The 24,865-nt window shown below is 44.2% G+C and overlaps 1 protein-coding gene across 18 annotated transcripts in view; it reads right to left on the bottom strand.

The window, feature by feature from the left end:
- TEAD1 (TEA domain transcription factor 1) overlaps positions 1-24,865 on the bottom strand; it is a 252,806-nt gene that overhangs the window by 155,902 nt on the left and 72,039 nt on the right. For all 18 annotated transcript variants that reach the window (XM_070626392.1, XM_070626397.1, XM_008521742.2 and 15 more), the window contains exon 2: positions 14,895-15,150. In XM_070626392.1, coding sequence (XP_070482493.1) covers positions 14,895-15,051 — 157 coding nt within the window. In that variant the 5' untranslated portion in view covers positions 15,052-15,150. The remainder of the gene's footprint in view (positions 1-14,894; positions 15,151-24,865) is intronic.

The raw sequence follows: 24,865 nt of genomic DNA, 5'->3' as shown, positions 1-24,865 counted from the left end.
ACCTATTAAGATGATAACGTGACTCTTGTTCTTTATTCTACAGACAGGGTGTATTACATTAATTAATTCTGGATTTTAAACCAGCCTTGCACTCCTGGGATTGATCCCACTTGCTTATGGTATATAATCCTTTTTAGATGTTACAGGATTCAGTTTGTGAATATTTTGTTGAGGACTTTTGCATCTATATTCATATGAGATTTTGGTCTGTAGTTTTCTTTTCCTGTAAAGTCTTTGTCTGGTTTTGTTGTCAGGGTAATGCTGCTCTCAAAGAATGAACTGGGCATGGGAAGCACTTTAATGCATTCTCTCTCATTTAATCCTCACATCAAACTTGTGAGATAGGCGATAATATTAGCCCCATTTATTAGATGAGGAAATGGAGGTTCAAGAATATTAACTTGCCCATGGTTACATAAAGAGTGAAGTGGCAGAGCCAGGATTTAAACCCAGACAACCCTCACTCCCAACCCTATGCCCTTAATCACCATGAAGAACTTACTCCTATGAGCTGACTCACAAAACTCCATATAAATCAGCCAATAACCAGATTAGTGGCAGGTTAAATCTACAATAACTACATTTTGTGACCTGGTCACAAAGGTCTGGTAACCTGCCCTAACTTAACATCCTTCTGAACACAGTGATAACTTATTTAGTTCATTGTTCCACTTAAGCGAATCATTCAAGATCAACAATGTCATCTTAGAATAATCAGTGGTGGAAGCGATGTTCAGACAGCTACAACTCATCCCAGAGTCAACCTGAAAAAGGAATGCACACGTGTGCACACACAACATACCATTTAGAGACATCGCAAGCTTACAAACATATTGTATCAGGTATATACTAAAAAGAATAATTGTCAATCAAATTAGGGATGGGAGGAGAGTAGGTTCAGTCACCACAATAACCAAATCAAGCTCTACAATCCTTTACAGCCATTCAATGTCCTGTTCGGACATAAAACTGTAAACTGAAATAAACTGTTCTCGTTCATAACATCTCAGGCACAGGGTCAACATGGTTATAACAGAAAAGTGTAGGCACGGGAGTGGGGTGCTGCTGGTTCTACCCTAAGTTCTGCCAAGGCTTCTCAAGGTAAGATGTTCTAATGGAAAACATCCTGGACTCCGTGCCTCAGTTTCTTATCTATGAAATTATAATCGCTGCCCTCTTATTTCACTAGAATGTTGGAAATATGAAAACAATGATAAGAATGTGGGAAAGATCACTTTCTAGAGATAAAAGATGGAGCTATTATTACCAACAACTTTCACCAATTCAAACATTTTTGAAGGACTAACGTGTGCCAGGCACTATGCAAGGGGCTGGAGGCATGAACTAAAACTGAGTCTGAAAAGCGCTTTGACAGGTGGTTAAATAATGTGCTACAGAAACACAAAAGAGGGAGCAACACCACTGCTTGTGGAGAGTAAGGAAAGCTTCAGGGAGGCGGGGGTATTTTTTACAGAGTCTTGAAGGACCAGTAGGAGCTTCCCAGGCAGAAAACAGGATGAAAAGTGTCCCAGACACCAGAAGGGCTCATTCTCCTTTTGTTTACCTGGAACCAAAACTCTCTTCCACACTGGCAAGGCAGCAACGTAGGGTCACCGAGTCCAGAGAACCTCAGATTCCAGTTCTGTCACAACTCAGAGGCAGCAGAAGGTAGTGGTTAAGAGCTCAGGTGCCAAACCGATGGGGGTTCATATCCTGGCTCCAGGAGGTACTAGCTGTGTGACCCTGGGCAATATACTTGACCTTTCTGGCCCTTGGTTTCCTCATCCGTAATATGGGAATAATAATGGTAGCTATCTGTAAGATGTGTAATGAGGCTTAAATGAGTTGATATTAAGTGTTTAGAACAGTACCTGGCACACTGCAAGCACTGGATAAATATTCTCCTTCTTCCTTATTATTATTATTATTATTTTGAATCTCTGTCACTACACCTGCCCTGGTCAGTCCAGGCCTTGCTACGATTCATCTATCTCAAAAGGCCCCTATTGCAGTGCATGTGGTCATCCCACCTGGCAATTCCCTTCACCTAACAACTGTTCATCGTTGCTGCCTCAGGCCACACGGGGACTGAGAGAATGCTTCCTAATACACATGGCTTACGATCCAAGTAACCCAAATAGCATCTTCCATAATCAGGATCGTATCGCCAGTGCATTCTGTGTGTTGCTGTGAGACAGCAAATACAAAGGCACATCCAAGCACAGAGATTGCAGTAACAGTTGAATAAACATGCAATCCGATACCTCACATCTGGCATGTCATCAGCCCCAATACCTCATTCACAATCAAATATGTTTAAGGCTGCGGCTACTTTATAGGTACAAATGTCTTTATCAGGACATTAACGTGCACCAAACCTCTCTCAATAAAAGCAGTCATAAACAACAATCTCTTCTAAGCTGTCACGGAAGCTACTGTGTTTGTAATAGAACCATTCATCTAAGAGACAGTTGCCAAAGCCTGTCTCAACACAATAGCAAGCAAGTCACAGAGCAGAGCGGCAGACCCAGGGAAGAGGGCAGGCACAGAGTGAGTAATTGGGACCTTTGTAAATGGCTGAAAAAAAACTCAGCTTATTAACATATGTTAAATATTACCCCGGATGCTGCAAAGCTATGGGGTGATCAATTACATTTCCCGCCCGGAGCATTCTCTTTTAAGGCAGCCTAAAAGTTCCTCTGGCTTTTGTAAAAGGAACAATGTCTATGGAAATATTCAGCTAATGACCAATTTCACTGCCTGTTAAAAAAAAAAAAAAAAGCTGCAATGCTATATAAAAAAAATTTTAATACACTGAATGCCCTGGGCAGGAGGTTTCATTCACCGTCACACCTTTCAGACTGTGTTCTAAAAGGGTAAAAAGGAGAGGCGGGTGTACTGAGACAGGAAGAGGCTTTAAAGAAATACTCTCCATATGCGCTTTGAAGAACAAATTTGATTTTATTATTTCCCTGGAATTGAAGCATTTTGAAGCATTTGAGAGAAAGGAAGGTGGGCAGATGGAATAATCTGCAGTGTATGCATAGCAGGCAAATATCAAGCAAATGAAATACACCTGTGATTAGATCAAATAATTCTAATCGAAGGAACACTTGTAGCACTCCATAAAGTCTCCGGAGTGTTTCCTACTCTACAAGACACCCAGCTCTGCTCAAAAGCAATGCAAGTACAAGGTTACTTGCCAGGCATCTGCAACAAAGAATAAAGTGATCATCAAAAAACCACCAACATTTTTAAAAGACAGGCCCCCAACCTTCCAGGAATAAAGCATGTCCACTCTCAAGAACAAGTTAAGGATAAATACTGGCTCGGCAGCGATGTGGATCCCATTCATTCTGCTGTAAGCATGTGGAGATTAGAAGAATGGACTGAACGCTTTCCTCTCTCTCCCATCACCCTTTTACCGTAATACATGAATGTCAGAATAATGCCACTGTTAGTCTGGACAGCTGACTGACAGATCCAACTGGCCAGGGCACCTGTTGAACTCCCAGACCGATGTCCTAAAACCTATAATAAGATCACCCTGTCCTGCTCCCTGACCCCAGCACTACCACTCTCTGACCACCTGTCCCCCAAGATTGGGGCCCCAGCCATGCACACATGGAAGGGAGAGCTCGCTGGCACCAGCCCCTCTCCCAACACCACCCTCCTGCCCGCCATGACACCATGACCCTGCAGCAGCCCCCCGACTGAACTCCTGGTGACCAGCACACCAAAGTGGACCCGGGCAATATGGTTTGCTTGTAATTCTTGGTATTTTCCACTTTCCTATTTAACGAGTATCCCGTAGTCAGAATCAGAGGAAAAAATTAACTTGATACAATTATTTTTTACTCTAATTACAAAAGCAACATAGGTTCACTTTAAATTCCATTAATACAGAAATATATAATAGAAAAGGAGTAAGTTTCCTATAATCCTAGCCCCTGCAGCAACCACTATTCGTATGTTGTAAATTCCTTCAGATTTTTTCCTACAATCCTAACCATACATTTATGTTTAAACTTACCAAGTTGAATATTCTATAAGACAGGACCTTTACAAAAGAGATCAACAGAACACTATCATAATAATGATAATTTGTAAAATGACAACTCTCAACTTTTACTCCCAAAAGAAGTGGGATACAAACAAATAACAACAGTAGTAAGAAATTAGACACGGGCTCTCTCAAGTGCAGTGGAAGGCCACGGCTACAGAGAAGCAAGGAACCGAAGCTTTAGAAGTGGAAGTCAGCGGAGGGAACAGAGACACTGCCAGAACCCAGGGCTCTGCTGCTAAGAACATGACCGTCTTCCACCCCTCCTCCCTAGTGAGGCCATGGAGAGCCACTGCTCTGGGGCCTGCCTGGCCTCTGCAGGGCAACGGGCTCCCACTGGTCCCTTCCATAGTCTGTGACTCTGATCCAGACAAGTCTGCCCCCATCTCCCCTCTCTAATAACTCCCTTGGCAGAAACCCTGAAACGGAGGGCTCAGTTCCATCCCTCCCTTAACCACACTCCCCTCTACCGAGGCTAGGGAAGCTTAACCCGGCGTGAGGGCTCCAAAATACTCTTCCTACTTTCCCAACAGGGCCCGAACGGGCTTAACCTCACAAAAGCATTATTTTTAGAATTCAGTTAAAAGCACTTTCTCATACATAACTGCATTTTCTCACTGTTGAGAGGTAGGGAAAAATACGTTGATCTCTTCATCCCATTCTACAGACAATGGCAACAAGGCACAAGATTTTATATGGCTGGCCCAAAGATATATCACAAACTGGTATAGTTTTGAACCAGCCAAAGAATTTGGGAGGAGAAAGGTAGAAAATGTGAGCATTTTCTTGTGACCCCAATGTTCCTTTTACCCCACCATTCCATCACCTGCTTTTTACTAGGTCCACACCATTCACTTATGTCAAACTCTCTCCATTCACATCCATGGGGTCATGTTCTCCTCAAAGAAATCTCCCCAGTATCTGGTTACTTTGGTACATTTATTTCCAAATTCACACTTCACTGCTATGGACTTCAACATCAAAGGGATTAATTAATCCAATGCCGGAAGAGCCTCACAATCTTTTACTTCCTTGTCTCCGGTGGCCATCGCCCACATCATATCAGTTGACCATACTTGTGGCCACACCTCGAAACTCATCACTTGAAATCTCTCTCCTCTAATCTCAGATGCTGCCTCTCCCGTGAGTGACTACAGCCTCCTAGCCTGCCACCTCTCCTAACTAAGGAGCCTTTGAACAACACATGTCATGACTTATCAGACCTTCGGGCTTCACCATGTCTCTTTCCCAACCTAGACTGGTGCAACCACGCACTCACTAGCAACTTGGTATCTCAGGTCTCAAGCCTTGACAAATGTCAAAATAAGGATAAAACAATAATCCTTTGGTGAAAAAAGTGTGTGTGTGTGTATATATATATACACCAGTAAACCAATGGGCTCCCCAGAAAGTAACACTCTCTACCTTATACAAAAACTAATTCAAAATGGATCATAGACTTTAACGTGAAAACATAAACTATAAACCTTTTAGAACTAAACACAGTTCTTAGACGACATCAAAAGGACAATCCACAAAAGGGAAATAAATCGCATGTCATCAAAATTAAAAACTTTTATTCTGTGGGAGCCCACGTGAACAGGATGAAAAGATAAGCTATAGACAAGGAGAAATAGCTGCAAACTACATATCCAACAAATGACTCCTATCTAGAATAGAGGACTCCCAAAACCCAACAGTAAAAATATAAATAATCCAATTAGAAAATGGACGAAAGACATGAACCGACATTTCACTGAAGAGAATATACAGATGGCAAATAAGCACATGAAAAAATATTCAACATGGTTAGTCAATAGGGAAATGCAAATTAAAATCACATGCGATATCACCACACACCTATCAGAATGGCTAAAATAAACAATAGTGACAACAACAAATATTGGTAATGATACAGAGAACCTAGACTGCAGGTGAGGATGCAAAATGGTACCACTGATTTGGAAAACAGTTGAGTAGTTTAAGAAAAAAACTAAAGGCACAACTACCCTACAACCCTGGGCGTTTATCCCACAGAAATGAAAACTTATGTTCACACAAAAACCTATATATAAATGCTCACAACAGCTTTATTTGTAACGGCCAAAAACTAGAATCAGCCCAGCTGTCCTTGAACAGGTGAGCAGTTAAACACACTGTGGTACATATATACCATGGAATACTACTCAACCATAAAAAGGAACAAATCAGTGACACACACAACAACCTGTATGAACCTCCAAGGAATTATGCTGAATGGAAAAAAACCAATCCCAAAAGGTGACATACAGTATGACTCCATATATAATGTCTGAAATGACAACATTTTAGAAATGGAGGGGCGATTAATGGTTGCCAGGAGTTAGGTGGGGGGAAATGGGACCAAGTTGGGTAAGGCTGTAAGAGGGCAACCCCACGCATCCTTGCAGCGTTGGAACTGTTCTGTATCTTCACTGTGCTGGTGAATACAGGAACCTACACAGGTGAGAACCGTATACAGAACTCAATACACACACACAAATGAGTACAAGTCGAATTTGGAGAAATCTGAATACGATGAGTGGACTGGATCAAGGTTAATATCCTGGTTGTGATATCACACCATCATTTTGCAAGCTGTAACCACTGCGGGAAAACAGACAAAGTGTACACAGGACCTCTGAATTATTTCCACAATTGCATGTGAATTTACAACCATCTCAATAAAAATTTCAATTGAAAAAGAAAGTAACGCTCTCCAACTTCTCTCAGGCCCTCCGTCCACGGTGCTCAGCAGTTCTTTCGCTCACCCTATCCATGCAGATCCCATTCCTCCACAATAGCTCTACCAAGCTTGCTCTACTTTACAAAACCCCACGACCCACCTCAGCCCCCTGGCCTTACTCCTCATCTGAAGAAAGCAATCATCAGGCCCTCCCCGTACCCTCTACCCATGTTCTCCTGCCATTACGCATCGGAGTAAAAGATGCCCCACTCCTTTTAAAGTCTCTGCTGGGTTTTGTTCCATCAAATATATCCCTAATTTATAAATTTTTCTCCCCTACCAGCCCAACGGTCAAGTCTCTCCCCCGTCCTAAAATAAGTCTTCCTTTAACTTTTTATGCCCTTCAAGATACCATCCATGGTATCTCCTTGTGTGCTCGGCCAAACCTCTCCCAAGACTGGCCCATGGTAATGTTCCTTCTCGGTAGAGAGGGAGCATAAACTGAATAACGTAGTTCATTTCCTGCACCCAAATCTTGTAAGGACCATTTCAAATGTCAGTCTCATTCTTGGCTCATTTGTTTCTTTTACCAACTCTAAAAATGTGGTCCTGTCCTGTTGGACCCAGGCTGTAGCCTAGCTCAGGGGCTCTCAAAGCTGGCTGATGACCCACATCACCCACGGAGCTTTTAGAAATATAGATTCCCAGACCATACTTCCAGCAATCCGGATTCAATGGGTTTGAATCAGTTTTTGTTTTGTCTTATTTTTTTAAGCTTCTCAAGTGCTTCTGCTTTTTCTTAAAAAGGCAATCTCTCCTCTCCCACTGCTCCAGACACTCTAGCTGAAATCCATGCCAGCTTTACCAGGACACACTGTGAGTCTGCACTTCACAGGCCACTATCACCCATTCTCACAGTGTTAGGGAGCATCACTTCTCAGATGGTGACCCCCAGCTACCCCTCCAACTTCCACCTGCCTGAGCTCTAGGCAGGAATTTCCAGATCCCTCCAGGTCATCTTCATCCAGATGCCCACCCAGTACCTCAAGAACGTGACAAAACTCAACTCCTCATTTCTCTCCCCTCTGCAAACCTGCTTCTCCTGTCTCCACTCCCCATCTCATTTAATGGTCTGACCATCCTCCCCATCACTCAGAAGCAGAACCCTGAAATCATCTTCGACTTCTCCTTCTCTTTCACAAATCGCATCCGGTCAGCCAGTCCTGTGGGTTCTACCTCTGAAACTTCTCCGCCAACACCTCCGGTACCCTAGCTTAGACCTCGCCCTCTCCCCCTGGACTACTGCAACAGCCATCCAACTCGTCTTCACACCTTCAGAGCTGTGTGTGCAAAACACAGGCTGAGTCACGTCAACTCTCCTGAAAAAAATGTAATGGCTTTCCTTTGTCCCCAGAAGGAGAAGCCGACACTGTAGTGTGGCATTCAAGGCCCTCCATGACACAGTGCCATCCCACAAGTCCAGGCTCATCTACCATCACCCTCTGGAACATATCCTCATTTCTTAGAGCACCAGAGCTATGCCCTTTGGGCTCTGTGCCTTTACCATGCTGTTCCCTTAGAGCTGAATGCCGTTCCCTTCTCTCTCCCCACAGTAGCAAGTCTGAACCCAGGCCCCAGAAATCACCTCAAGTTATACGCAACATTCCTATAATTACACACAAATATGCATTTTTCTGGGGAGAAGATCCACAACCTTCAAAATTTCCAAAGGAGTCTATAATCCAAAGTAAGTTAAAAAAAAAAACAAAAAACAAGGCACTAAGTGGCCTTGTCCCAAAGTTAGCTCAGAACAGTCTACTCGATGACTCTCGTGCATTTTCCACTACAGACATGTGCATTCCCCAATCATAAATAATCACACTTTCCACTGCCCTACCACTAAGCTGTGTACATCCCTAGTACAGAATAGATTTCCTTCCACTTAAATATGGTAGTTAGTTAGTTGTATTAACTGGCTTGGTTTCAAATGTCAGCTCCATCACTTATTTACTGTGTGACTTTGAGCAAGTAACTTGACTCTTGGTGGGCCTCAGCTTCCTCAGCTGTAAAATGGGGATAAATGCAGTACCCACATCAACAGGTTGTCATGAAGAATAAACAAGGTAACACATTCTAAAGCAATGAGAAAGTGCCTACACACAATAACTGGTCAAGTGGGCCAGCTATTTTCATTATTTTCTATCTGTTGTCCCCACTCACAAAGCACAGTGCGGACCATCAATGAAGGATTTATGAATCTGTGCCCAGGCCCGTGCCCTGTCATGGCAGAGCTGCTGGAAAGCATAACTTGGTAATAGTTCACATTCTTTCCCTTTTTCTCCCTTATGACCAATTCCTGAGCCATCCTAATTAGCTATTTTTTTTACCCGGATTGCACAAGGGCTCGCACCTTGTGCATAAACCTTTGCATGCCCCCCACACACTGAACTTCCCAATCAAAACGCTGATGACGCTGGCTTTGCTATTCTCACAGGAACCAAACTATTTCAAAATCCCCCATTACTCATCTGTCCTGATGGTTCCAGAATTAACCCTTCTTCTCCTGTGCCTATTTGGGCAGCACTCTCTCCTATCTCTTGAACTAACGTTTGCCAACACACACAGCAAAAACCGAGGTTTCTTCTTTCTGGATCTAGGAAGACTATTAAATACACAAACATCTTTCTCCCCTCAAGCTGCCCCCCACTTTCTCCCTTTCTTTCTAGCCAGTTCCTCTACCAGTAGAGGCCCTCAGGGCTCAGAGGCTCACTTATCCACCTTTCTTTGTTTTAACCAATAAGTCATGTACGCATACAGTCAACAAACATTACTGACACCTTCTACTCTGATGAGACAGACACGGTGGGTTCCCTGCCTTATGGAGCTGTTGGCCTGTTCTAAGAGCACAGCTGTTTGTGTTTCACAATTCTAGCCAATTCGCTAAAACAATATCCTGAATCACAGGTCAGACAGAAAGAGGAAACCAAGGGCGCCACATCATGGAGAAGTGGGAAGAACAAGGTCAGCTGAGACGCCGAGCATCCCTTTCCCAAGGTCTGGAGATCCTACAGGGATAGGGTCCTATAGCCATTTCCATACCAGGGCCTCCGGGGCCTTCAAAGACATAGGCCTCCTTCCTGGTCCTCAAAGCCATGTTGTGAGGTCCCCTGTCTTACAAAGGGACAGGCCTGCATTTCCTCCACCAGTTCTCCAGATCAGGAGGAGCCTGGGGACCACAGATTTCAGTCTCTAACTGATTACTAACTAGTGCTCCCTCATGCCTGCTGTGTGCACTCATGCTCATGTCCCCTGCTCTGTTCTGCCACCACCTCACTCAAACAAGCCCTGTCCCTCTTCCATCTCGTGTCTGTGTAAAGGCACAATTCCAACTTCTGGGCTCCCGTGGCTGGCAGGGCTCAAGTCAGCAACTGGGGAGAACTGGCCTGGGGAGGACTTCCTCCTCACCTTCTCTAGTCCTCACAACTCAGCTCCTAGGGCTAACTAGTAGGCCTGGCATCCCAGCAAGAAAGAGGCCCTCCCTGGAGCTGTCCTAAGCAAGGATCCTGAAGACATCTACTCACAAAAGGAAAAAGTCACTGCCCAGCAACTGCTCTGCTGAGGCTGCCTGTAAGACCCTAGGACACCAGAATCTTCCAGACATCTTCCTGGCCACCATCTGGGCCAGCCTTGTGATCTAGGATCCTCCCCGCTGCGTTATTTGAGAAGCTTTCTTCCTGCCAGCATTGGGCCAGGCGCCCTGGACATCGTTGGCCAAGAACAGGCTTCAAAAGGCTAAGTGGAAGGTGACATCTTCAAAGGGCCCTCAGACTTCCCAGAAAGCTCTGGCACACAGCCCCGACCTCAGGTCAGTTTTTCCTGCAAATGAACTTGTGATGGCTCCATGAGGGCAGCGCTGTGCCTGTCTGGTTCACTGCTGCATCCCTGATAAGCTCTAGCACAGGGCTGGAATACAGGAGGCGCTCAATACTGATTTGTTGAATTAGCATATAAGGACCACCACCAAGGAAGGAATGCAAGCATAGTGGGAAGAGCCCAGGTCTGGGAGTCAGACAGACCTGGATTTGAAACCTCCCAGCTACAACATTTATACTGGTCACACACAAGCCACTTTCACCCTCGTTGGCCTCAGCTTCCTCTACCAAGTGGGGATCATCATCACCACCTCAAAACATTGTCGTGACCATTAGATGGAAATGATACGTAAAGCCTTTAACCCAGCTCACGGCAGAGGGCACGTTTTGTTTTCAGTGCATAGACACTTTTATAGCTCTCACTGTGTACTAGACATTATTTAAACGTGGAAAGAGGGTTCACAATTAGTGTGTTTAATTCTCATAACAATCCTGTGAAGGGGCATCTATTTAAATCCCCTTTGCAGTGGAGGAAATGAAGGCAGAGGGAAGAAAAGCAACTTGCCCCAAGTCTGATATCTAGAAGTGGCAGGGCCAGGATTCACACCAATTCCAAACTCCAAAATTCCAAGTCCTACACTTCTCTGTCTCTAAAACAAGCAGCCACTGACTGTTAGCTCCTGCCTCTACCCTGGTCTGATTATGGGAGGTGTGTGGCCACACTGCCAGACCAGAGTTTTCACAGTTGCAACAGAAACACACCCAGGAAATCCCATGGTTCACCGTTTTGCTCTGTCTTGCTTTAAACTATGGTCTGCTCCTCTGATATTCAATTCCAGACAAGTCTGTGGATCAAGAACTTCTCTCCTATCTTGTCCTCCTGCTATCTCCTCCACAACTATCTACCAGAGAGACACACAGCTATGTAAAAATAAGGAACAGAAAGGAAAGGAAAACACAGAGAGAGAGTAAGCTTGCCAGCTCTCAGGAGCAAACTGGAATAGGTCTCACCCTCCTTCTAAGTATCCCCAAGAACAACTACCTACACACAGGGTGCCCAAGGCAGAAGCAATGTGTCCACGTGGGGACCAACCACACAAAGTCTCAACTTCCCCCTAGACCAGGGAGCAGAGAGAGAACTAAGCCATCTCTTCTAATAGCCCAAACCTCATCATAAAGAGAGCTTTCCATTTTTCCCATCTATAAGATTGCATTTGCCCTACTGCCAACCACAGAGGAAATTTCATTACCAAAATAAATCAGTGCTGCACTTGACCTTGGTTCTCCAATGGCTCAGGATTAGTGACATCACAGTGCACTCTACAAATGCTCAGAAATAGCAGAATAACCCCCTCAAGTCAAAAACACTTGGTATTTCACTAAAAGGCATTAAATTATTTTGATTTTACTCCATGGAATCCAAAATGCTTTCAATGTTTTCATTTTCAAAACACTTAAGAGAAAAAGTATGCTCCTAGGACCTTAAGAAACCTCAACTTCTAGTCTGGTTTGTGTCCTGATTCACGTATGGTGAGATGGGAAACAGGCCAGAAGCCAAGCAACAGTAGCTCTGGCCCCACACTGCTCACAGGGCTCAATCCCCAAGTGGTTGGGGCCTCACTATGGAGGCTCCCAAATCAACTTTCTCTCATCCTCGAGGTCATAAGCAGGTCACAGGCAGCTCCCAGGCACCTGGGGCAGCTCCTCGTAAGGGGTCCAGTCTCCATCTCCCATAGTCCAGCTAACGACGATGTTCCCTTCCAAAGTAGCAGTAGAAGCAAAGCTCCTCCATGTGTCTGCCAAAGAGAGAGAGCTGAGGGGGATGTTTCCTCCCCAAGGCAGCTGCCGGAGGTGAGGGGGCCTCAGGGCCACTGCAGCAAATGCATATCCCGCACCCCCAATCAGGACACACGACCCTGCGGTTACAATTCCTAATGCTGCTTGCTCAAAAGGAGTGCCTCATTATACATCAGGCTAGTCACCCACACAGTCAGGAAATGTAATGCCGATTTACAGGAAAAAAATAGAATCCAGGCAACAAGAGCACGTGCTCTCAGGAGGCACTCAGAATTAACCTGCTCCCACAAGGAGCACCACGTGTGACAATGCACTGACCACTGACTGAGGTACGAGCCACAAAGCCACAGCATCATAAAACGTAAAAGTCTCAAGGACCCACAGATGTCACCCACTTGACTCTCTTTTCTTACAGGGGAGAAAGCAGACGCAGACCAAGGGTGGGAGTGTGCAAGCTCACTGGCGTAGACGACCCAAATCCAAAGCTCCTCACACAGTTCTTTCCCAGCCCCCTGCCTCCAACACCCAATGACCAACAAGAGCTCTCACACAATTATTTTCACAAAAAATCGTTTTCATGATGGAGTTATAGGCAAATGGGTTACATCGACCACAGCTGCTACCTAAAACGTAAAACCAAGGGACAAGAAAACAAAACCTGGAGTGGAAAAAGTTAACTTTTGCTTTGAAAGACGTTCTCAGCCCTGAAAGCTCGCTCCTAAAGGGACAGTGCCTTTCCCAGTGTTCCCATGAGAAATGGAGGGCAGCAGTTACTCCCGACCAGGAGGCCCAATACGAGGCCAATATTTGAGACTAAAACCATTTCTGGGTAAACAAATGGGAGTCGCACAAGGCAGAGTGGCCAGAAGCCACCTTCACTACTCGTAATAAAATCGGCTTCAAAGAAGGCTCAAAGGTTAAAGTGCTTTTCTCTGCCTTTAAAATGGGGAGGCTGCATTTTTAGGTAAGAAGACGAGACCCCGAAAGCAAATAGCCTGGCTGAGGAAGGGTGGCCCAGGAAAGACACAAACACACAGAAAATCGAAGGCCCTGAAACTTTCTATGCTCAGCAGCTGAGATGTTTCAGCTGAGTCCATTTCACCAGACACGAAGAAGCTTCTCCGGCTACAAAGGGTCACATGAGAGCATAAAACAAACACTGCAAGGTTTGGGTTCTCTCTCTCCCCCTGTGTGGGTGACACCGACAGGCTGAGAGACTCCAATGCTGCAGAAAGCAAAATTTTCCTTGTTTCCATTACATCATCCCAGTTGGAGAGGGGGAGGGCGGGGCGGGGCCACAGCTGGTGGCAGCTGCACCACCATGTGCTTTCTCCTAGCCCTGCGTGCTGCAGCCTCCTACCGCTCCTGAGAGAGGAGGCGCGGTATTAAAGGTGCAACACCCTATTATGGAAAAGCTTTCCAATTACTTAGAAATAAATCACCCCCATGATAAGCTAACAACCTCAGGCAGGCTGCTGAGCCGGTTCTCTCTCAGTTTAGGTTATTTGTTTGCATCTCTCTAGACTCAGCTACACTGCAAACTCTGTCAACTCAACGTGCCCAATTAGACAGACAGAATGTACAAGCAACCACCTGCCATCTGCTTCCCAAAAGGTAAGCAGCCAAAAAGTACAGGCCTGCAGCTGGAAGCATTTATGGGAAGAGCGGGGAGATGCCCACACTCAGCACGCAGACCCCAGACTAGCGGACGGGTACATGCTGCTGCCTTTGGCATCCCAAGCAGTTTGGTCAACCAGTCTGGCCCTCTTGGGCACCCACGGAGTTTCTTTCAGAACACACTACAAGGCTTCCCCTTGTCAAAGGGGAGAATGGTGAGAGGAGCTAAGGCCTTGTCTGACCATTCAACTGTGAACTGGCAACAAAGGTGCAACTGGTGAATCCAGGGTCTGATGGAGCCCATGCACAAGTTTTATCTGCCCCATGCAGGGTTATGTAAAAAAAAGAAAAGCTGACTTTTAAAAATGAGTGGATTTCATATATAAACATCTAGACTGCTAGCTCTTCCTGGAGGAAAAAAAAAATTAAAAGAGATTTAGCAGCACCAGGCCCCTATCTCTACGTGGCACCAGACGGTTTTCTGGAGCTAAGTGGCAGCACTTCCTTCCAATTGGGCACGCATTCTAAAACACTGGTCCCCATTTGGTGTCTGCATATGACACCGCAACTACATATGTTCTGACCTGGACCCTGAGAGCTTTTAATATAACACCGCTGAGCATGGAGAAGGAGAAACCCCCAGGGAATGAGTTCCCAGTGGTCCTTTATTGACTCTCCTCTTCAGTTGAGAGTTAGTCCCTTGGATGGCCAACTAACATTCCACAAAGATCACTCGAGCCAATACAACGATGGATCTCAGGAGAAGGCTAGCTGCCATCATCCTGCTTTTACTACAAAAGCAGGTTGCAGCCATTTCAGAGGAGCATTCCAGCCCACTTACCATACATCTTGCCTTCGTCTGATAAGATGATTTTCCTCCTCCCACATGGTGGATAGATAGCCAAGGCCTCCTGAAAGCTCTGCTCAATGTCGGGGCTCCAGACCCCTTCCGCATCGTTGTCAATCGGCTTATCTGCAGAGTCACTCATCCTTTCCATGTTTTCGGCAGGGCTCTCGCTGCCGCTCCAGCTGCTAGGCTCAATTTTGGCGGTTGGATTTTCCAAGCCGAAGCCTGGAGCCTTTTCAAGAAAATAAACCTAGGAGGGAAATCAAAAGACAGCATGATAAGGACAAGGTAAAAACCAACATACTGCTCGTGCTAGTTTTACTGCACATTCTTCTGTCGGCACCTTTGCTTGGAGAATAACTCCTAGCACACAGAAGATGGAATTCTGAGATGCAAGTGGCTTTTTTTCTCTATGTATCATGTCAGGCACTCAACACAAACGCTACAGACAGAAGTTGGACAGTCGTCACAGATGAGAGGAAGTTTTCATCCGAGAATAGTACCCACTCTGAGTTGCAAGTTCGCAGTGAATCATGCAAAACCATTTACTAAGTGCCTACTATCTACCAGGAGCACTTTGCTCAAGGATAATCAAATCTCCAGAGCAGAACAAGTTGTTTAAAAGAAAATAAAGTAAAACAAAAGATGTCTGCCTCACTGTGGCAATTGGCATGCTAACTCTAAAATGTCAAACCATCCCAGCATTTGTCACTGAGATCACCAAGATGCGAGATGGTGGCAGGATGGAGGACAGAAGGAGGGAGATGATTTGTTATCACAAACACTCATTCTACTAAAACAGCAATGCCGGCTGACCTGGATCTGCTCTTCCACAGCATTTCTCTGTGGGGTTCTGACCCTGTACAGTCAGGCCACCCTGCCACACTCAGCTTCTAGGCTATAACCTTGAAGCAGGGACCAAGTTGGTCCCATTCCTGGCATCCCTGCAACAACTATAAGCAGCCAGCACATCTGTAGAAATGTTTTACACCTGCATGGGGCACTTCATCTGGTAGCCTACTCAGAATTCCCAATCACATGAAAACTATGGGGGAGAATTTCATCTATTTTTCGGTTGCACTGAAGATTACAGAACCAAAAGAAATCTTTCTCAAAGATTTATTCGCCTTAAATTATGCATGTAACCTATGGTCATAAGGGATAGGCTTTCCAAACAAATGTCAACTTGGCACAAACAAGCAATGGGAAAATGATCAAATCCAGTACCCCCTGCTGTCTGCACACTAACAACAATATTCCTTTGTTGAAAAGGCATCAGATCATTATTTCAAGGACTTCCCCAAAAAGGGGAGAAGAACTGCTCCTGGGATTGATCCAAGAAGGGGGGCACAGGGCCTGAGTAGGGAGGGTTTAGTGTGACCACCAAGCCACCCCCTTCCGCAGCCTCAAGTCCACGCAACATTACAACAGAGGCAGCCAGGAGGGAAGCAGGTGCTGGCAGCCCCACCAGGCACCAGGGACCGCTCCATGTTCCAGGGCAGTCACCTGAGAGCAAGCAACCTATCCTTCTTTCCTCCTCCCTCCCAACTGTATCCCCTTCCCCTGCCCTCCCCCACCTGTGTGGTTCCACAGGGCCCAGGTGCAGAAACTCTGAGACACAGGAGCATTACACAATTAATGGCATAACCAGTGGGTGCTTTTGGCTTCATACCCTGACAGCTTTTTAAATTTGGCAGCACCTGGATAAAGGAAACCCTCAGGTTGTCTTCTTTTAAATGCTGCCACTAATCCATCACTCGAAGAACTTGTCAGCAAAATATTTACTACTTCTTACCAACACATGTACATTAACACAGGACTTCAAAAACTACCAAACGTTGAGGTATAAATCATGCCACAAGAAAGAGTTTTGTGATTGACCCTCAGATGAACTCTACAATGCCCGCAGTGTAGGCCTTTTGAATTCTCAAATTATTACATTTTTTGTTGGGATCTAGGAGTCTTATAAAATTTAAGCTGAACTGTACTCTAGCCTAGAGTCTGTTCTGGCTCCAAAGCGGTTTATTGGAGAAATTATGAGAATCCGAGGGACCGCTCTGAGCAGAGTCCACCTTCTCCTCCTCTCCACCTTACCCTAAACAAAACAAACAAAAACAAACCAGACACTTCCAAAAACAGAGGCCAGTCCTTGAGCTCTGGGCAGCTCACAGCAGTAGGAATTCACTCCCGGCAGCCATGTTTTAAGATAAACAGTGGACGTGCCCTGCAAGCAAGCACTATGGTGGAGGGATGGGATCCAGGCAGTGCCGGCCAGCTGAAGGGGCCAGGGGACATTTATTTGCCTAAAAAGAACATTACCATGTAACTAAGAGCCTCAGAAGCTCCAGACCAAAACACACCAACACCCCCTAATCCAATACTTGAAATTCCCTCGAAGACTTCTCATCAACTGGTCGTGCAGCCTGCGCTTAAACATCACCAGCGACAAGGAACTCACTACCTCCTCAATACCACTTTGTACCGACATGTTTAAATTCTCCCATCTATTAGGCTAAAATCCATGTTCGGGTTAACTTCTACCCACCTCTCCCTTTAGGGTCTATCCATCCTCAAAATACCCATTGAGGTATGACAGGAGCAGCCCCCAGGCTCCTGTGTTGCCGACTAGACATAATTCACACCAACCGTCTGCCCAGCCCTCATGAACGCATCCCAGTTTGTCCACAACCCTCAATAAATGATACTCAGACGTGAACCTGGGATCCATAAAACCTCTAAGCTCCCACACTCCAAGTGCTGGTCCTGAATTCCCTCTCCTGTGCAACTCGTTTAGGAGCTAAAAGCAGGAATTCATATTTACTCCTATTAAATTCCATTACTTTTAGCCTTAGCCCATGGCGCAAAGCTGGTAAGATCTTTTTGAATCATAATCACCAAGCTTTGCGTCCTTAGACACTGAACAATGTCTGAAGAATGGTCTGTCACATGGGGAGGGTATAGAGCCATTTTGTGGAAGTCCCAAAGAAGATTCTGGCTCAACATAAGGAAATATTTCCTGCTAGTTTGAACTGTTCAACAAGAGGTGGACTGCCTTATAAGACAGGCAGGCAGCAGAGTCTTGCAGACAACCCCTTCAAGTTACCTCTAAAGCTAAGAGTCACAAGTCCTCGGTTGTTCGGGGAATGCAATATTAGCTAGCATTGATGGATTCATCCACTTAGTAAGCACAGGTACTGCTCTAAATGCTCATATGTTTTTATTCATTTACTGCAAAGGGAAGAACGCTGTGTCCAGGCTCTTGCAATTTGGTCAACTGGAGCTCAGCAGGATGGAATTACCTACCGTGGACAAGCGCCAGGACACAACCCCAGAAGCTACCAGATATATAACCCACAGAGCTATACAGGCCCTTGGTTTTACAACCCAATTGTAAGATGAGGTCCTCTATGGGCAGAGAGTTTCCGATCACAAGACTGGGGCTGGCTAAGAAAAGCTCCCCGTACTGGATACTGAAATAACCATTCTGGCATTCCATCCCTCAGGTCCCTTCCAGGCCAGCTCAAAATCCACCTCATCCTGGAAACCGTCCTTCTATCTAGTGGCTCAGAGAATCAGCCTCACCTTCGGAGTATCCTGAAAGACGTGTGAAATTTGTTAACTACCACCCAATCTACCTGGCTTCTGAATATATAGCAAGAAGCACCTGCTTACAGCCAACAATAAGATCTAATCAGAGCTATGTCCTCACCTTCTCATCCATCCTTTGAGCAAGGGAGTCAACATTCACTCAATTCAGTAAATGAAAAAGAACACAGAATTGTGGGGTGAGAGGGAAGATATTAAGTCTCAAACTGATCTGGGTTCCAGACCTGGCTCACCCACTAGCCATGCAGCCCAGACTAAATTAGTTAATCCCTCACAAGCTAAGGTTTTATTTGTAAAATGGAGATCATAAATTACATTCAATCCCGATACAGAAAAATCATTACGGCATGGAGGGACTAATCCAGAGAGTTGCCATAAAGATTTAGTGCAATAATGAGTGAAGGTGCTCTGTCATCTGTAAAATCATGAACAGATGTTCATTTATTTCCAGGTCCTTCACCTCTAGACAGTGGTACGTACCTTGTGACGCCCAAACACCTAGTGATAACGAGATGGTGAAGAAATGAAGGAGCTTCCCTAATGGTTCCCTTTGGGCAATAAATTTACAATCTCTTCCTTAAGGTCTTCAGATGACTAAATGGAAAACAAATTGGTAACAAACGCCTGTACTTTTAACACTCATCTAAATCTGAACTAACAGTCACAGGTTCAATAATTTTCATATTCTCCTGGGAAGTTTGGTTCAGGGGAATAATTCTAAACCTAAACAAACGACTAAAAGGAAAGAGAAGGGAACTCGTTTGTTGAAAATATACTGTGTATCATGTACCCCCATGTGCCTCAGTTTCCATCATTAACACTCTCCCCTTTTTTTGAAGCAGGACTGTATATCGTGTAGAAAACACTAAAAAATAATTAAATGGGATGAAAGTATGAATTGCTATTCCAAGTCCGTTTTTTTCAAAGAAATTATTTTTTACTGATTGAAAATATAACAAATATGACTTTATAAAAAATTGAAAGTGAAAGTTCTCTCATAACTCCTCCTATATAACAGAGTTGTAAATATTTTTGCAATTCCTTTCCTGTTTCTTAAAAACATGCTAAATATAGAAGGTTATAAAAATGAGCTCATGGTGTACATACTATGTTGCAACCTTTGGTTTTATCACTTATCATCTTGGACAGTTCCCTATGTCTTTTTTTTTATTATTTATTCAATTTATTTAAACTGAAGGAAAAAACACGTCACCCCCTCATCTCTGGCAACCAAAAGTCTGTTCTCTTTATTTATGAGCCTGGTTGTTTTATTTAGATTCCACATATAAGAGAAATCATACAGTATTTTTCTCCTTAATTTCACTTAGTATAACGCCCTGAGGTCCATCCATGTTGTTGCTAATGGCAAGAGTTCACTCTAAATTTTTTATGGCTAAATAATATTCCATTGTGTGCCTGTGTGTGTGTGTGTGTGTGTGTGTGTGTGTGTGTGAGTGTATGTATATATACACCAGTTTCTTTATCCCTTCATCTATCAATGGACACAGGTTGTTTCAATATCTTGGTTATTATAAATAACAGTGCAATGTACACAGGGTACATATATCTTTTCAAGTTAGTGTTTTCATTTTCTTCAGATAAATACCCAGGAGTGGAATTGCTGGATCAAATTAGTAGTTCTATTTTTAATTTTTTGAGAAATCTCCATACTGTTTTCCATAATGGCTGCACCAATTTACATTCCCACCAATAGTGCACAACAGTTCCCTTTTCTCTACATCTTTGCCAACACTTTCTATTTCTTGTCTTTTTGATAATAGGTGTGAGGTGATATTTCATTGTGGTTTTGATTTCATTTCCCTGATCATTAATGATGTAGAGCATCTTTTCATGTACCTGTTGGCCATCTGTATGTCTTCTTTAGAAAAATGTCTATTCAGATCTTCTGCCCATTTTTCAATTGGATTTTTTTTGCTACTGAATTGTATGAGTTCTCATTATAGATATTAGCCTCTTACCAGATACATGATTTGCAAATATTTTCTCCCATTCAGTAGGCTGTCTTCTCATTTTGTTGACGGTTTCCTTTGCTGTACAGAAGCTTTTTTTACTATGATGTAGTCCTACTTATTTATTTTTGCTTTTGTTGCTTTTGGTGTCACATTATAAAAATCACCACCAAGACTTATGCCAAGGAGCTTACCACCTATGCATTCTTCTAGGAGTTTTTATGGTTTCAGGCCTTACATTCAAGTCTCTAATCCATTTTGAGTTAATTTTTGTGTATGCTGTAAGATAGTGGTCCAGTTTCATTCTTTTGCATGCGGCTGTCCAGTTTTCCCAACACCATTTATTGAAGAGACTGTCCTTTCTCCACTGTATATTCTTGGCTCCTCCGTCGTAAACTGATTGATCATATACGCACGGGTTTATTTCTGGGCTCTCCATCCTGTTCCATTGATCTGTGTGTCTCTTTTTATACTAATACCACACTGTTTTAATTACTACAGCTTTGTAATATAGTTTCAAATCAGGGAGGATGATGCTTCCAGCTTTGTTCTTTCTTAACACTGTTTTGCCTATTCAGGGTCTTTTACGGTTCCATACAAATTTTAGGATTGTTTATTTATTTCTGTGAAAAATGCCATTGGAATTTTGATAGGGTCTGCATTTAATCTGTGGATTGCTTTGGATAGTATGGACTTCTTAACAATATTAATTCTTCCAATCCATGAGCACAGAACATCTTTCCATTTATGTGTGTCTTCTTCAATTCCTTTCTCTATTAGTTTTTTTTTTTCTTTTTGAGGAAGATTAGCCCTGAGCTAACATCTGCCGCCAGTCCTCCTCTTTATGCTGAGAAAGACTGGCCCTGAGCTAACATCCGTGCCCATCTTCCTCTACTTTATATGTGGGACGCCCACCACAGCATGGCTTGACAAGCAGTGCGTAGGTCTGCACCCGGGATCCGAACCAGTGACCTGGGCCGCCAAAGCAGAATGTGCAAACTTAACTGCTGCACCACCGGGCAGGCCCCTAGTTCATGATTAATGTATAGAAACAGAACAGATTTCTGTATATCAATTTTGCATCCTGCAACATTACTGAATTTGTTTATTAGTTCTAATAGTTTTTTGATGGCATCTTAAGGGTTTTCTATACTAATATCATGTCATCTGCAAACAGCGATTGTTTTACTTCTTCCTTTCCAATTTGGATGCCTTCTATTTCTTTTTCTTGCCTAACTGCTCTGGCTAGACCTTCCAATACTATGTTGAACAAAAGTGGCAAGTGTGAGCATCCTTGTCTTGTTCCTCATCTTAGAGGAGCTTTTCATTGTTGAGTGTGATTATCACTTTCTAAAAACTCCTTTTCTCCTGAAACTCTCCACAGGCACACTATAATAAACTCCGAAAAGAACTTGTTACCAGTGACACAACCCTCCTGCTAACTGCCCCAGGAGCCACACTCCCTACACGGATCATTCTTTCACAATTAGTCACTGACACTTCAAGAAGGGTAACATGAGTACAGCGGAATGACATCACATGTATACTCGACTAATACACATTTAATATAAAAGCCTAGGGGAAGAAGGGTGAGACAGTCAAATGCAGGTGCTTCTGACCAATTCTATTCAAGGAATGTATACACAAGGGCTATGACACAGGACTCAGGAATCTGCTGCTCCCTTCATCTTAATTCCTGTGGGTTTCTCATAATGTAAGCATCTTACCCACTTATGGGTGATTTAAGAGCTCTTAAATAAAAGAGTTAGTTTTAACTAACCCTCAGGATTAATGAAATGCCATTGAACATGAGGGTCACAAAAAAATCCAGACAGCTTGTTCTAGACCATGTCTTAATACTCTATGAAGCACCAGGAAAAGAGCTAGACTGGGAGTTAGGACTCTGTCTCTACCTGAGTAACCCAGGACCACACGGCACTTGTAGCCCCATGTGCCTCAGTTTCCATCATTAACACGGAAGGATGCCAACATTGTCATTCATCACCTTGTCTTCCCAGAGATTCTACCTAGAATAGAATTTAGTGAGTTGGTTTATTATTGCTCCCCCGTCCACACCCCAATGTCCTTGAGGGTAGGGACTGTTACACTCACCACAGTATCCCCAGCGCTAGCGCAGTATCTAGCATAATAAATACTGAGAAAAAGAGAGAATGAACCAACAACCAGATGACATGAACATTCTTTGATAACAACATGACTGAACTTGTCATCAAGCTTTCCATGAGAAGGGGAGGAGCTTCAGCTCCCTTCCCACTCCTCAGCCTGACTCTGGCCAAGGTTCTAAAGAGCAGTAAGAGCCCCAGAGGAAATCACCAAATTAGGAAGACGTATGAGGACAGACTTAAGTCAGGTACAGCTTGGATAACGAAGAGTTGGCTGTCTAATCCAGCTTCTTATTTATGAATGGTGATTACTGACAACAAATAATCCTTCTGTGTTAAAGGGATAAACACGGTTTGGGTCCTCTAGGAGGTAAGCTGCTCTACCACAAACATTATTTTGAGGGGAATGGTAATTTTGGAGATACACTATTTTACCTTCTCCATATCCGTTTTCTTTTGGCCACTAGAGAAGATGAGAACGAGAAGGTGACAGCTCCAAGAAAAGCTATAAAGGCGGCAAAGTGACAAGGGTCTAAAGACCAGAAGCCAAAGAGGCGGCCAAGGAAGAAATTCAAAGAAGTGAAAAATGATAACAACGCAGATTGGAGTGAGCGAGAGTGCAAAAGGCAACATATAGGGAGTGGCAGTGAGAGTAAAGCTGAGAAAAAAGATTTCTAAGAGCGCAGGAGAATGCAGAAGCACAGGTGGGAGCCATTTTAGGGTTTAAAGAAAGAGAATCACATGGTTGGAATGATACTTGTAGTAGACAACTCAACCAAGCATTTGATGGCTCAAAGGTCACCGTGATCTTGGTAAAAGCCCAAATTTTACTCAGAAGAGAAAAGCTGCCCCCCAACAAACAGACTAAGAAAAAAAGTGCTTTCCTGCCAAAGTGAACAGTACCTCAAATCCAAGTCCAGCCTTCTCCCAAAGGACCAGGTTTCAAGACAATGCCAGAAGCTTTCACCTCCAGGATCTTAGTCAATCATTGCACTACACCTGTTGAGTATTATCCCCATCTTTAAGGTCCAGAGACCTAAAGAAGTTGACTAAAGTCATATACGTAACAGAATTTGAATCTAGGAGTCATTCTCCAAACAGAATGCACATTCCATGAGAATATCAGACTCACACTATATCCTCACTAGATAGTGAGCTGGAGGCTGGATTTCAGAGGAACAGAACGTAGGCAGTGCTGAATTCTCAGCTCTGTCCACAACTGACACCATCAAGCCCAGTCTAATTAATTCCTAATGAATAGTGATGATGCTGACTCACCTCCCTGGGTAATTGGGAGGAATGTCAGGCACTAATGATGGTTAACCACTTTTGCATATGCAAAGGAGAGCGAGTTATTTTCCTACCATTTCAGACACCAGCCAAACTTGCTAACAAGTGGCCTACGAAATACAGGTGACGATCGGCAGCCCAGATTTTGAAAACAGCCTCCAGAGAAAAGGAACTGCAGAAGGTCAGTCACTGTCAGAGAGCCAGCAGAACTTTCAGGGAATGCTGACACTGAGAACGGAGGCCACACGTGCCATGGAGCCAGGACGGCCAGTGAGCCCTGGTGTCATAGGCTCCAACTGCCAATAGGTTCCCTCTGATTTCAGCAGGAAGGAGTGGATAATTACTCCTTCTCATTTTCGAAAATCACTTCCATATCAACAGGATCCATCAACAAGCCAATACCTCTTCACCAAGCCCCCGATGCTGAGCACCCCATTAGAGGACTTAGCATTACCCTCCTGAGATTCCCTGATTAATTCTCCGCTCCATCAGCCCTAAGCACTTGCCCAGGTGACAGCTCAAGAAAGGCTCTGATTGATTTCATGCTATGCAGCTCTGTATTACCAGCCTTTAGGGGAATCACCTTCCCCATCCCCTTAATGAATCTGTTAGCCACTGAGAACAGAAATTCCTGCTTCTTCCTTTCTCCCATCACTACCAGCAGTCAAGCCAATCACTGCTCTCCTTCATCAGCAGACTCCTTCAAAAGGACAAGGCCATAGGATCAGGTCTAGGCAGTCTGTCCCATCTGACCATTCCCAAGTGAAGGCGTGATATCAAGACAGTGCACTCATAAGGGGACCGCGAGCAAGATGACATGACCCGCAGCCTGAGTCATGGATCCCTGGGAGGTGGACAATTTAACCTCAGGAAACTCATTTCAAACCCAGAAACAAGCTTCTCTCCTGCTCTAAGAGAAAAAATGCAGCAAGAGTTAGCAGTAAGTAGCTGTCAGTACACATTTCAAAAGGAAAAC

The sequence above is a fragment of the Equus przewalskii genome, chromosome 6 (assembly GCF_037783145.1).
Source record: "Equus przewalskii isolate Varuska chromosome 6, EquPr2, whole genome shotgun sequence".
Classification (NCBI taxonomy): Eukaryota; Metazoa; Chordata; class Mammalia; order Perissodactyla; family Equidae; genus Equus; species Equus przewalskii.
Note: the sequence above shows the minus strand (reverse complement) of the source record. Positions and strands in the feature narration are given on the sequence as shown.